We start from the raw sequence: 15,394 nt of genomic DNA, 5'->3' as shown, positions 1-15,394 counted from the left end.
TTAAAATATAATATGTTTGATAAAATTTTATGTTGTATAATTTGTTTTAAACAAAAACTATAAAAAAAAACTCTTAGTTAGGATGGGTGAAGTGCGGTAAAAAATCAAAATAATAATAAAACATACATATTCATATTATCAAATACTATTATAATATTTGTTAGGTTAATGTATCTTAAATGTATGCAAACGATTTTTCGCGGTCTTACTTAAACCATAATCTATTATGACGCATTATTTTGTAACACATGATGTTAAGCGCGAAATCCTCGTTAATGAAAACAGAGCAAGCGTTTCTAAATTTTTCCTGTTGGGGTACAATACACCGGTAGTTCTTATCGGTACACTAATATTTTTGTATTTACCCGACTATTGTGTTATTTGTTTTAAATCCATAAACTTTAAAAAGTGATAGCTCGTTTAGAATTTATTAAAATTGATTTTTTTTTTGAGAATTTTTTTTTTTATGCTGAACAATATTAAAAAAATATAAAGAGTGTTCAGTAAGTCAGGAAACGGGTTTCTATTGTTCTCATTGTTACAAACAATGAGAACAATAGAAACCCGTTTCCTGACTTACTGAACACCCTGTATATATATATAATAAAAGTTACATCGTAATTCAAAATATGTAGCTATTTGATGAATAATAGCGATTCTACAATTTCATTTTTTTTCAATACAAGTTATATACCTGTGTAACGTGCTATCACACTGGTATCCTATCAATTGGTTATCCTGTTCCTAAACGTGTCTACACTGACTATATAATTATATCCCACTAGAAGAACTATTTCGTGATCAGTAAAATATTGAATCGCGATGAAAAACGATAACAAGTATTTAATTATATTGAAATTTTATATATGTTTATAAACTAATTGGATCTCAAGGTATGCTGGTTGGTAATTCAAGTGAAGTACATAGAATTCCGTATATCGCGAACGCCTTGAGTATCTAACATTTTTACTCAATCGTAATAGATAAAAATAAATTAGCAGCGGAAAGTGGGAAAGTAGTGAGTAGAGATATTATAGGGGGTCTTGTGTTGGACGTATATAGTAAAGTCTAACCTCAATAATTTAAACGACTCAACTAAATTATCTTACCTCTTTTTATTCTTGTTTGTTACGTGAAATTTTAATGAGTAAAGCATGCAAAATAAATATTCACATTTACCTTTGTTTCATTTTGTAGTTATTTGAGTTGATCTTGTATTAACTTCTCAGTTCAGTGATAACAATCGCTTTTTTGGATTTTGTGTTTATTTCGATTAATTAGATTTATGTGCATATTAAATATTAATTTTAATAAGTTTAATTTGTTATGTCTTATGAACTTTATTCTGTGTCAATTAAATTATATAATATTCATGAAAGTCAGTGTATTCCCCTAATAAAATATTTTAAAATGAAATAAAATACAAAACCCAGAATTTTAAAACAAAAATAGCATATATTTGAATACGGTAGCTATTTGAGCTATGTTTAAACAACGCTGTATTTCCGGAACATTTTCAAAAGTTAAGTTAAAAAGTTAGTTTATGTAAAAAATTTGCTATTTTAGATCCCCCCTGTGAGCTGAATAAGTGTTAGATTTTCAAAAAAAAAATGATAACAAATGAAAGGAAATTACCTAAGGTTTCAATATAAAAAAATATTATTTTGATTTGTTAACATTTGAAAAAGTTATAGCAGTTTTAAGTACAAAAAACATCCCGATAGAAGATTTTTATCGCAGACATTACATTTTCTTTTAATTTCGACAGCCATTTGCACATAGAAGATAAGGTGTCGGGATAAATTTTTTTTTTATTTTATAGTACATAAAATAAACTTTAATTTGGTATATGTTTAAAGGACGCAGTATTTCTGGAAAATTTTAAAAAATTAAGCTGAAAAAAAGTTTTGTAAAAAAGTTGCTATTTTAAATCCCCCCAGTGAGTAGGTTAAGTGTTAAATTTTCAAAAAAATGATATCAAATGAAAGGGTAATATCTAAGGTTTTAGTATAAAAAAAAATTATGTTGATTTGTTGATTTTTGAAAAAGTTATGGAAGTTTTAAGAAAAAAAAGTGAAAAAAATGACAAAATTTACCGATTTTAAAATATGTAATTTTTTTGGAGATTTCCTCCATTTGCGGGGAATGAGAGAAAATTTTTCAATTTTTATGGGTAATGTTCAACTAGATACAATTTGGGATTTTTTGACGCATTGTTGAAAGAAATCGGTCCAGTGAGAGCTGAGAAAAAGTAGTGACAGACACAAAAAAAAATAAATAAATCATGGAAAATTAATACCTTCTCAGCTTCGCATCGAAGCTAAAAAATAATACAATTATTATAAGAGAATAAATAAAATTACGATTCTTTACTCTGCCAAGCACATTTCAGGCTGTTTATGAACAAAGGCCATAATAATATTTAAAAGTGTTCACCAAAAATATGACTATTATATCTCAATAAAAATTATTATACTTCTTCATTTTATTTGACATATTTAAAACTGTTCAAAAATGAAGGATACAAAAGTATTTTAGATTAATTATTATAATTAAAGAAAATAATTTTCTAATGAGGATATTTAAGTAAAAAAAATAAATAAATAAATAAGACTTATTCATGAATAAAATGTTTTAAATCATCTAAAAATGTTGTTCACCATTTAGTGTAATATGATATATATTTATATAGATGACTTTTATCATAATCCATTCAAAAACTTACAGTATAAAAAAAAAATTTTAATTTTGTTTTAGTTACTTTTAGTTAGATAATATTTTTCAATTATTAGCTATATAATACTTTTTAAGTTCATCATTTATGACTTGTAAAGGTGTCAACTTCGTTTTTTAAATGAGAACACATATTTTGTATTTAATGAAAGATTTGAATTTTTAATTTAATGGTAAATGTCATTTGAATTTGGCACTTTATTTGTTTATTAGATGTAAAATTTTAAAGTTTTAAATTTCTGAGATAATATACATATATAATACACAAGGGATTACAAATACTGGTAGGTAATTGGATTTTTATGATGTCGATATTTGCAGTTACTCAGCATTTATTATCAATGGAAGTAAGTTACATTGTTATGAGTTTATAAATACACTAACTGGCAATACAGAAAACATTTCTATTGACAATCACATATCACATACAAGTGATATTCAGTACGTTTTTATAGTTATACTACACATTCCAAAAATTATTGTATTAAAATGTTTATGTTTATTGGTCCAAATTATTAATATTTTCATCCCTCGTAGGTGAGATGATGTTACAAGATTTTGGAAATATTTTTCGAGCTGTAATAAATTTTGTTTTGATTAATAAATGTGACCGCTGAAATTAACTGCTAGATATTTAATAATTTCATCTTATGGAAGAGTTGTTTAAAAATTTAATATATTATATTTAATATTTCAAAGCGAACATCTGGTTTATTATACAAACAACGGCTGCTGCGCTAGTTACGTTTTTAATAATGATGACAAATCATATGCAAAAGACATCACTTTAATTTTCATTAAACAGGTTATTTTTTAAAATCCATATATGAAAGATATTCACCTGTAATTTGTTTCAATATGAAGTTCTGTTAGATGTTAAAATTTTTAGAGACGATGGTCAATCCTGCGAAACATTACAATTAATCAGAAATGGCGTATTGTAATAATACAATAAAATTTATTTTATATTATCCCTTTAATTTTTTCATCGTAAAATTGAAACATAATTAGTCATCACATGGAACATAATAACGTTTCTTTTCTTATATATTAAGATCACCTTATACAAGACATCAAATCGTCAATATGATAACACAGATTAATAAACCTTTTTTTTTATTTTTGTATTGAGTCGAAAGCACCGTCACTAAAATAATTAATTTTTTTTTACAAACGGTGCTTATTTTGATGACTTGTATATGATTATTATATAACATTATTATGTACCATGTGATCACTAATTATACATATACATCGACAGTTAATTATATCGTCTATTTATAATAAATAACAAAAGGAAGAAAAGTGGCTTGTTTATTAACCCAGTGGGAGATTTGAATTTCATCCTGTCTACAAAATTCTAATTTTGCTTGCTAAATATAGCCTGCAACGAGTTGGTTTTTACTAAATATTAAACCAAATGATATTTTTCAATTTTGCGATGAAAAAATTAAAGGGATAACATAGGGGTGACGGTGTTACCGGTATACCGATTAGAGGTCGATATACCGGTATATCGTATACCGGTATATCGTCTTTTTTATTTATACGATATACCGAAAATATCGAATATACTGATAATCCCAAAAATATCGAAATATCGAGTATACCGATAACCGAAATTAGTTATTGAATATTTTAATTTATTTTTAGATTGTTCAAAATTTCCAGTGAGAAATATATGACATATTTACAATACTAAATATATATATCTTAAATACCGATATGGGTTCGTATTATTTTGTTTTTATTGTTGTTTATCACAATAATTGCATCTTAGCGATTATATCGAATTGAACATAAAATATGGATTCTATAAATTTAGAGTCAGACCCTTTAAAGTGGTGGAAAGTCTATCCAAATGAATTTCCAACTTTGGCCGTACTTAGTAAAAAATATTTATGCGTACAGGGTACTAGTGTTCCAAGCGAACGTGTATTCAGTTGTGCGGGCAATATAATTACTGATCATAGATCATCTCTATCAACAGAGCATGCCGAAGAACTCATATTTTTATCTATGAACTCTAAATTTGTATCAAAATAATTAAATAACATAATAATTTGTGATCTTGTTTTTTTTTTTATAAATTTATTATAAATTAATTAATTCATATTAATGTTATTATGTAATATTATATTATTATGTAATATCGGAAATACCGAAATATAGAAATTACCGTATCCAAATACCGGTTTAACGATATTTTCGGTATACCGATTCATACCGGTAAAAATTATCATACCGAAATATCGATATTAAAAAAAAATACCGTCACCCCTAGGATAATATACGTAAATATACCTATCTTAGAATGACAACAAAATGAAAAACACCTAATATGAGATTTAAATTGTGTAAAACTATTCTCGGGAATAGGAAAAAATACAGATTTTTACCAATTAATAACCGTATCATAAGGAGCTTAACTGATATTTATGAAGACAGAATATTTTACATGTTACACTTTTTTCTCAAACTTCAAATTTTTATGGTGTATTAAGCAGATTTATAACTAAAAAATTTTATGAATTAGGTTCCCCAACAAAAATAATGCACCTAGAATACGTGTATTTTTATAAAATTTTTAACTTTGTAGCCCTCTAAATCTCCAGAAAATTCTTTTAAATATTTGAAGTTTAGTTGAAACATATATCATTCACTATATAATACCACATTTGAAAATCACTATAAAATAATAACTTCTCAATGGTATTAAGTGAGCTCAAAAATGCCAATTTTCAAAAAAGCGCCATTTTTAAAAAGTCATAAAGTTTAAAATTTCACATAAATTTATATTTTTTTATGTCAACTATAAGTTGTAATAAGGTTAAGTCTAAAATTTTAATTCCATTAAGTCAATAGTGAATAATCTGTGTGTTTTTCAACGTTCTTGCTATTTTATCATTTTTTACATTGAAATAGCCATAAATATGAAAAGGTCATAAAAAAAAATTATTTTAATCTAATTATAGCATAAAGAATAAACCCTGAATATTAAAAAAAAAAATGATGTATAATTAATAATCGCATAAATTTATAAGTTTATATGCATTTAAATATATATTAATTTAATAATTAATGAAACTTGTAATGTAAAATTACGATTAATTTTCGTTTTATATTTAATTTGTCTGTTTTAAGTATTGATTTATATGGTAAATAAAGTTCTTTCTTGCTCTTTAAAAATTAAATAATTTGTTTAGCTAAAATATTGATAATATAAATAATTCAATAAATAAATTATTACTATTATCATTTATTTTTAACAAAGAAATCTTTATAAAAAAAAACGTAACAATCTGAATATTTTAGAAATATTGTTCTTAGTTCAATAGTGGAATTAATTAAGGGTAAGTTCATAGCAACATGCTGGTAAAATAAAGTGTTAAATTATTAAATATATATCAAATAATTTAAAAAAAATCATATTCTTTAAAAGTATTTACTCGAAAATATTAATTGTCTATACAAATTTATTTCAGCATCCGATTTGCATTTTTTCCTATTTACAGCATTTTATTTTATCTTGAGATCAATTATAACTAAAAGATCAATATACTTAAGTTAAAAATTATAAATTATTATTATGTGTGTAATTATGTATACAACTTTTATTTAGTTATTTGTGTAAGTGTTATACAGGATCATCAGAATTTAATGAATTAGCAGATTTATCGAGGGATGAACATAAAAAGTACTTTTTGATTGATAAATTAAAATAAACATGTATCTAAAGAAACAAAAAAAAATTAATATTATTTTTATTTAATTGAAAGGTCTGCTAGTTCATTAAACTTCGATTGCTTTGTATATTCTTTATAGCAAAAATAATGTTTATTTAATTAAAGTTGTATTTACATGGTTTAATTTTCAATTATGACAAAAAAAATTATTATATAGCAGTGCAGAGTGTATTTATTGTTAGTGTTATTATACAGAGTAATCAATAAGTAAGGAAACAAGTAAATCGTTGAAAACAATTAGAACATAGAAACCCGTTTCCTTACTTACTGAACATTCTATATATTTTAAGTATTAAGTAATTGTTTTTTTTATTCAAATAGTACAACCATATCAAGCTCTATAAGTAATAGAAAATGGCGTTTAAAAAACAGACTGTTAGGTTTTATATAATCGTCATATGGTCGTTGACCATAGTAAACCAAAGTCTTTTTGTAAATTCTGCACCAAAAAAAAAACCTCCAATTTCAAAGGAATTATATGGTGAGTATTTTTGATTTTCATTATAATGATTAATTCTAATTATGTTATACGCATCAGAATAACTTATATACGTCATCAATAATCTTTCCATCGTCATCGCCCAAATAATACATAATTATATTCATAAGAAGAAAATTCATTCAGTTTCTCAGGGTTTTGTAAAAATTAAAAACATCATTGATATTATTGTTATCCATAACATATTTAAATAATTAATTTTTCTAAATTATTTATATTTCAGAATTTTTTTTTTTTTGTTGTGCATGATTAAAAAATTCTTGGAGCACACTTTGCTATTGTTATTTCTCATATTCTTTTTATATTCAAGCAATTGTTTTCTGTTGAGATAATATTTTAATAAAATATCAATATAGAAACTTTTAAATAACCTTGGCATTTTTCACGGGTAGATTTGAATTTGAAAATCATTGTGTTTCAAAAAATGTAGTAATTAAGTTTTAAAATGTTATTTACGATATTAATATTTTTATTTTTCTATTGTTTTTAAAGAATGTATATTAGAAATCACTATTACAAGTGAGATTTAAAAATAAATAATATTAATTTAAATTTAATATATTTATCCTTAAATTTGAATCTGATTTTTCGAAAATTTTCCAACACATAGATGAAATGGTGACTTCATTATCAGATGGTAACATTTTTACATTTTATATAGTGAATATAGAATAAATTATTCAGTGATAATGAATAATAATTAATAATAACACATATTTTTTTATAGCCCATACAGATAATCTTCTATTTCAATGTGTTTCCAAATGGCCATATGGTAAATATAAATGTAATAGGTGGCGTCATTAAAAATTTCTTCTGGGGGAAATAAAAATTTTACCTCCTCCTTTGCTCACTCTTAAAAAACCTAACAGTTTTTAGATAAAATTAATTTATTTATAAAATTAATAATTGATATTTTTGTTATTATTATATGAAATTTCTAAACATATAATTATTTAAATAACGTTATACTTATACTCTTGTAAGAATTTTGTGTTCTAGATTAAATAAGTCATTAAAATTTACCAAACAGTATCTCATTTCTACACTTGCTTGATAAAATATGTTTTTTATTTTATAGAAAATTTAATAAGCAATCTTATTCCAAAAGGTAAATTAATGTTATGTACAAATCAACTTTATAACAACATTTTTCAAAACTTCTAAATACTTACATTTTTTAATTGACATGATAAATTTAAGTATTTATTTAAATCATAAATATCAAACATTTTTCATAAAATTTATTTAATATGTTATATAATTAAATACATAATTTTCAATTACTATTAGCTGTAATGATAAATTATCATTAGTAAACATTTAGTGTGGTAAAATTACAGTAATTATCTTTTTCAAGAATACTTATTTTAACTTTTTTAATTATATTTTATACTTAAATTTGAAAAGTGTTCTGGATACTCTGACACTTTTATATATACCTTAAATTAAAGCTTATGAAATATACTTGAATTTGAAAAAAAAATGTTCGGACTTTATTGTATTTTATGGTGAAAACAGCCATCGAAGTTAATAATACAAATATGATTTTTGTAAAAAAATCCTTTTTTATATTTTTAACTTAATTTGCTATAACTTTTTGAAAAATGTATGGATCAATATAATTTTATTTTTATAGATACATGAGGTATTTACCTATCATATAATATATTTTTTTTTATAAATTTGACCCTTTATATATCCACAGGGGGGATTTCAAATGACAACTTTTTCAACTTAAATTTTGAAAGTGTTCTGGATACTCTGACATTTTTATACATATCTTACATTAAAAATAATGTAATATACTTTATTATGATTGGTAGATAACAGCTTTTAAAACATTATAATCGAATATTACTACTAACGATTTGAAATAGCGACTGTTGGTAAGGGGCGGGTGTGATGCTTTTATTACATAAGAATTTTTTCATAGAATTATTTTTAAGTATATTAACCAAACAATGACAAATTGTATGAACATAATTAAATGAACACATATGTGTTTGTTTTAAATCACATGTATACGTATTTTACTAGAATAATGAATATTGTTGTTTTACTGAATAAGTTCTTAATTTGAGGATGAATAAATAAATCATTTTTAGTGCAACAGTTAAAAAAAACCACCACGAATTAAAAGTATTTAAAATATTAAGTCTTATTTGAATTAGAGAAGAAGAGAATTTTTTGAAGAAAATTGAAATGAGAAATTTTGACATTTTTGTTATTATTATATGAAATTTCTAAATATATAATAATTTAAATCATGTTATACTTTATACTCTTGTTAGAATTTTGTGTTCTAGATTAAATAAGTCATTAAAATTTACCAAACAGTATCTCACCTCTACACTTGCTTGATAAAATATATTTTTTATTTTATAGATAATTCTATAAGCAATCATATTCCAAAAGGTAAATTAATGTTATGTACAAATCAACTTTATAACAACATTTTTCAAAACTTCTAAATACTTACATTTTTTAATTGACATGATAAATTTAAGTATTTATTTAAATCATAAATATCAAACATTTTTCATAAAATTTATTTAATATGTTATATAATTAAATACATAATTTTCAATTACTATTAGCTGTAATGATAAATTATCATTAGTAAACATTTAGTGTGGTAAAATTACAGTAATTATCTTTTTCAAGAATACTTATTTTAACTTTTTTAATTATATTTTATACTATTGTAAAATGGGCCTGAATGAATATTAAGTATAAAATTGATCACTTTCAAATTGATATATTTAGTTTCAAGTAATTTGATCTAATGAAATGAAAGATATAGTCTGCTTCGAATATAATTAACCAAATCAATTTTATGTTTTTAAGTTTACAAATAGTTTTGCTTTATACTTAGAAGTAAGCAAATTAATATTGGACTACCAAATTGAGCCTATTTCATGATAATTAAATAGAATTTTTTTTTACTGAAAATTTTTCGATCAATACTGAAACATTTTTTTTTTTAATTATCATATATTTATATTGAAGTTTTATTTAAATTAATTTAGTATGTAATAGTAAGTTAAAAAAACGCATTCTATTGTATGGTCGAAATTTAATAATTATTTAATTATAAAATATAAATCATTAATATCGATTACCGAAATTGTCTTTCTTGTAGATATTTATTTTTTCAACTTAACTGTTGAAAGTGTTACGGAAAGTCTGACACTTTTATATATACTTTAAATTAATGCTTATGTAATATAATTGAATTTGAAAAAAATAGTTACCAAGTGCTACTTTTGTGTTAAATTTCTTGATTTTATATTTTACATTTTTAACTTTAAAATGATATAACTTTTTGAAAAATGAATGGATCAATACAATTTTTTTATGACAAATAATATTTATATACTTCATTTATTCGATATATATATTTTTTTTTTAATAGGATCATTTCCCTTAATACAGGGGGAGTTCAAAACTTAAAAATGCATATAGAAAGTAGAACTTTTTCAACTTAATTTTTGAAAGTGTTCCGGAAGGTCTGACACTTTTATATATACCTTAAATTAAAGCTTATGTAACATATTTATTATGAAAAAGAAATGTTTGGTCTTTATTTTATTTTCATGGTGATAATAGTTACTGAATGCTTTTTTGTGTGAAAATTCTCTATTTTATATTTTATATTTTTAAATTTATAATGCCATAACTTATTGAAAAGTGTATGGATCAATACAATTTTTTGTATGAGAAATAATAATATTTATATCACTATTTCATTCGACATACTTTATCTTAATCAGGATATAAATAAGGAAATAGCAGATAATGTAGCTTTTGGAATAATCCAACAATTTTTTAAAATTAAACACTATCTAATGATTTGCATGGAAGCGTTTTTTATGATAGTGATTTTAAATCTTGACCCAACTATGTCACGTCACCACTGTGCCGTAACCTCCTTATGTTGGGTTTTTATTTTATTACTTTTTAAGTTAATGTAATTTCTATTTATAGGCGACAGGAGTGCGCAACGTATAAGAAGTCTTATCATAGCGTTATATTAAAATTAAACCGTCGCTCAACACTATTTTGCTTATCATCTTTTCTAAATCTTTTAATACTAATATTGAAAAAATTGTGCCACAAAACCGGTTATCGGTCAGTTAACATTTTATTTAGACTACTCTAAATTTATTAGTAGAAAAATCAAAATAAGTTATCTTTTAATTTTTTAAAGTTACCTATAAAATTTATCTTTAGGATTATTTTTTCTAATAATAAACTTTGTATTAACAATGGGTTACAAATTTAAATTAAATTTTAATGTATAATTTTTTTTAAATAATCATTATTTAACTTAGAAATGAAAAGTAGTATACTTAATTATTATTATTATTATTACATATACATAAAATTACATAATTCAAATTTACGATAAAATCGTATAAGCTTTAAAATTTATAGATAAGTAAAAATTAGCCGATGTTTTCTAGGCGAGAATATCACAAGAATAATAGCCAATGAAGAGCAATTGCAAAGAGATATACATTCAGTTAATCCAAGTAATAATTATTTAAAGAACTTATATTAGGTATTACTAATGAAGTCTAATTCTATCTATATAATTTATTTGCTCTATCAAATTTTTTCTTTTAAATTGAATAATATATTAAATTATTATCTAAACCAATTATTTTAATATTACATTTAGATGCCAATAAAATAAACAAACAAGAAGCGAGTAAGTGATCATATACGTTACACAGACGTCACTTAAAATTTAAATGAATAATTCTTAATTAACCAAAAATATATTATCAAAACCTATTTAAATGTGTAAAAATTACAGATTAAAATCACCAACAAAACTCTTTGATATGAATATTCATATACATTGAATATCAATTACGTATTATGTAATTGAAATTAATATTCTTGTATTTTAAATTTATTATCAATGAATATCCAGCAAAATTATTAAATCAAAACAGACAATAATCTAACAAACATATATCAAAAATCTTTGTAAAAAATCAATAACCGAGAGTTTTGTTAAAGCATCAATATGAATAATATTAACATATTATTAAGCTTTATATATATGAAAAATAATTTATGTGTTAAAATTGAAACGTATTTTTTTATTTTTTAAAAGAGGGTTCAGTTCATTTTAAAGAAACAGATTTTTCCGATGCGACATTTTTCCGAAAAAATTTTTTACTAAAGAAATCATTTAATAGAATATATACAATTCAATTAGGTAATTAAATAGTAAAATTGTAATTATTTTACTTAATGATTAAAATATCTTTAAACATGACTTAAAATTAATACTTAGTGATTTATGTAACTTAATTATGGATACATTAAACTCAGTGCGACTATTTCTGAGATTTATTTATTGTCCAATATTTGTAATAATAGTTTAAGAATAAATAACGTGTTTCAGCCAACAATATGCTGTGCCATGATGACAATGATGTAAAATGTAAAACATTAGGAATACTCTTATTCTGTAAAGATAATAATGTATTCAATCAAAGAGCATGGTGCGACTTTGCTAACAAACAATGTAGGATTGATACAATTGACAGCACAAATACTCAAACAGAAAAAATTTACTACGAAACAATGATAAACAACGAACTCTATACATTTGAAATTATGGATGGTACTCAAAAAGTCGTTAATTTCACTGAACTTAGTAAAGTTTAAGTTTTGATTGATTTTATTAATTGATCATAATTGTAAAAAAAGAATAAATAAAAATATATTAATTTCAAAAAGAATATTGTATGAAATTCTATTATTTATTTTAACATAGATTTATATTAAAATATACACTTACTATAGATTCTTTTTCACCTTTATTTGTTCCTAGCCTATCATACAACTCATCGTACTTTTTAAACTTCGTCTTATTTAGCGCACACTTGTTTTCTTCATACACGCGTTTATATTCTATCCAATCTTTGCTTTTGCACTTCTACCATACTTTAAACTCCTTTTTTTTACTCTCTATTTTCTGGACGTTCTCATCTCACCCCTAGGTTTCCTTGTTTCTTATCATTCTACACCTACTCTTACCAACTATCTCCTTTGCAGTATTCTTTAAATAACTAGTAAATCTATTCCACACATCATTTATGTCTCCCTCGATATTTCGCATCGTTCTCTTTTACCGTCTTTAACAGTTCTTTTTATTCCCCTTCCAATTACCACTACTGGATCCTCGATTCTCCTCCTGTGTTCTTTCTGTTTTTGTATACTCTATTCCCACTATACCACAAATCTATTACCATCAGTCTATATTGTATAGTTACACTCATGCTTGGGATAACTTTACAATCTTTTACTCGCTTTACATTCCCTCTCTTCCACATAAAATAACCAATCTGTGATCTATTACTCCCACTTTTATAAGTTATATAATGTTCTTCCCTCTTTCTAAAATAAATATTAACTACAGTAAGAACACACTATACTGAGAAATTCAAGATTCTTTCTACATCCTCGTTTTTCCCACTAAAACCATATCCTTCCCTTCCACTTAATTTCCTGCACAAAACAAAAGTTAACTTTTTTCCTCATCAATACTTCTACTAGTTAATGTTCCAATTTTCCACTTTTCTATTCTTACTTTTTATCTTTCTTACCAATACACGAGTCCAGCCTAGAGTTGAGTGATGATGTCCCTACACCGTTGACACTATAGCGTTCCATAGACCTGTACACATAACTGGCGAAACAGCTACCGCACAAGTTGTCCGGCGGGTATTAAACAATTTATTTCCTCTCACCTATTATTCCCGCATGCATCCGAGATGAGACAATCAGCCTATGTTCTGTTCAGAAATCCTCATACTTTTTAACAAAATTTTATAACGGCTGTTGACCTGGCGCCGCAACCTTATTAGTCGCCTCTTACGACTGGCATAGGGGCCGTGGATGTATTCTTATCCACTTCTACGAAGAATAGAATAATATGTATCTTAAGTATTTCTCAAACATAATTTATGTCGATATATAAACTTTTCAAAAAGTTATGGCAATTTAAAGTAAAAAAATTGTAAAAAATATCGAAATGTGCTGAGGGTTATTTTTTTCAAATGTTGAGAATAATATCTTTATATAGAATTTCTTATAATTTCAATTTTTTTTTTTTTTTAATACACATTTTCCCTCAAATTTGTCGAAATGTATTTGTGTAAACATACAGAAATATTTATATAAATATTATAGTACTATAATATTGTAGAATAAAGGAAATTTGTATCTTTCATAAATTTTTGCAATAAAAAGTATAAAATTAATACAAGTTTTAATATATTACAATATAATATATATATGTATAGTATAATATAATAAAATATTCTTTATATTTTTATAAAGATAAATTTTTAAGTATTTACTTATTTATTATTTATTTCATAAAAAAATTTAGTTTTCTATATTTGCGATTCATTAATTTTATTTTATTTTATGATCAAATTTTTGACTTCTTGATTCGTTTTTGAAAAATTATCTATGGTTGTTGATTAATATTAAATCGTTACTGAAGCATTCTCATGGAAAATATAATTTTCTTTGTCCTAAAACCATTAAAAATATCGTTAAAACTGTGACAGTTTGAAAACATTTTTTTGTAATTAATTTAAAGAAAGTTTTAGTTCAATTTTAGTTACAGTATATTTTACAGTTTTTAATACTTTTTAGAGTATACATATGGTTGGGTTAATAATTTAAACAATTAATAATTTTCAAATTAAATTTTATGAAATTATTTATCAAATGTTTATTTTTTAGAAACACAAAAAATGTTACAATGACGAAGAAAAAAGTTCAAGATAATAGCTTTTTAAGAGCTACGAAAGAAAAAAGAAATAGTCGATCAAAAGTACAAATGTAAAGCTATTAAAGGAGTAGAATTGTACCATTATAACAAAGTTCAAAGAGAAAAAAATTTTAATTTTTTGACAGTAAAACCTGTATTTTGAAGGTTATACGACATACTTTGAGCTTTCAAATGACAAAGGTACCTTTCGGCTCATATGATATTATAGTATCATATTCATTAAAAGAAAAAAGCTTTTTATTTTGTTTCTTGTTCCCAATGCTATAATAAATAATAATTAAATTTACTTTTATATTTGAACTAAGTACGCTGAAATATAAAAGTAAATTTAATAATACATTAATGAAGCTTCAGCATTCTACTATTCAGCACAATATTCATTTAACTATCATAAACTAGAAAAATTAAAATAAATCGATTTGTTTAGGTGTGCATAAAGAAATCATACATTTTCCACCACTTAATAAACAAAACAAAACTATTGATTTCAGTGGTAAATTATTTTCTGTATGATATAAACAAATTGTAATATTCTTTTGTATTTATTATTGTAAGCAATTCAATTACCTTCTACTTGTAAAAATA

General features: G+C 23.7%; 2 protein-coding genes across 6 annotated transcripts in view; one reads left to right on the top strand and one right to left on the bottom strand.

Annotated features, from left to right (window-relative positions):
• Positions 1–605: 605 nt before the first annotated feature.
• Positions 606–15,394, bottom strand: part of LOC126903158 (acyl-CoA Delta-9 desaturase-like) — a 31,696-nt gene continuing 16,907 nt past the window's right edge. For 4 of the 5 annotated variants that reach the window (XR_007703434.1, XR_007703433.1, XM_050681171.1 and 1 more), the window contains one exon: positions 14,264–14,546. Coding sequence is in view for 1 of the 5 variants with exons in the window: in XM_050681172.1 (XP_050537129.1) it covers positions 14,507–14,546 (40 nt within the window). In the remaining 4 variants the exon portion in view is untranslated. Of the gene's footprint in view, positions 755–14,263; positions 14,547–15,394 lie in introns of those variants that run through there. The other variant, XR_007703435.1, reaches the window with a different exon arrangement.
• On the top strand, positions 5,955–12,775 carry LOC126903159 (uncharacterized). Its single transcript, XM_050681175.1, has 11 exons — positions 5,955–6,086; positions 6,801–6,960; positions 7,471–7,497; positions 7,589–7,615; positions 7,706–7,753; positions 8,060–8,089; positions 9,367–9,396; positions 11,448–11,516; positions 11,666–11,695; positions 12,110–12,214; positions 12,404–12,775. Exons 2-11 carry the CDS (start codon positions 6,834–6,836, stop codon positions 12,667–12,669), a joined length of 759 nt encoding a protein of 252 aa, XP_050537132.1. The 5' UTR covers positions 5,955–6,086; positions 6,801–6,833; the 3' UTR covers positions 12,670–12,775.

Source organism: Daktulosphaira vitifoliae, unplaced genomic scaffold, assembly GCF_025091365.1.
Source record: "Daktulosphaira vitifoliae isolate Bord-2020 unplaced genomic scaffold, ASM2509136v1 Scaffold_3, whole genome shotgun sequence".
Lineage (NCBI taxonomy): Eukaryota > Metazoa > Arthropoda > Insecta > Hemiptera > Phylloxeridae > Daktulosphaira > Daktulosphaira vitifoliae.
This window is presented reverse-complemented; position numbering and strand designations above follow the sequence as displayed.

What these genes read in the sequence shown, in the direction of transcription:
- LOC126903159 (XM_050681175.1), top strand. Translation starts at nt 6,834, where the DNA reads ATGGCGTTTAAAAAACAGACTGTTAGGTTTTATATAATCGTCATATGG. An exon ending in TATACATTCAGTTAATCCAA is followed by an intron (nt 11,517 to 11,665) that starts GTAATAATTATT and finishes TATTACATTTAG; the next exon opens with ATGCCAATAAAATAAACAAA. An exon ending in AATATATACAATTCAATTAG is followed by an intron (nt 12,215 to 12,403) that starts GTAATTAAATAG and finishes AACGTGTTTCAG; the next exon opens with CCAACAATATGCTGTGCCAT.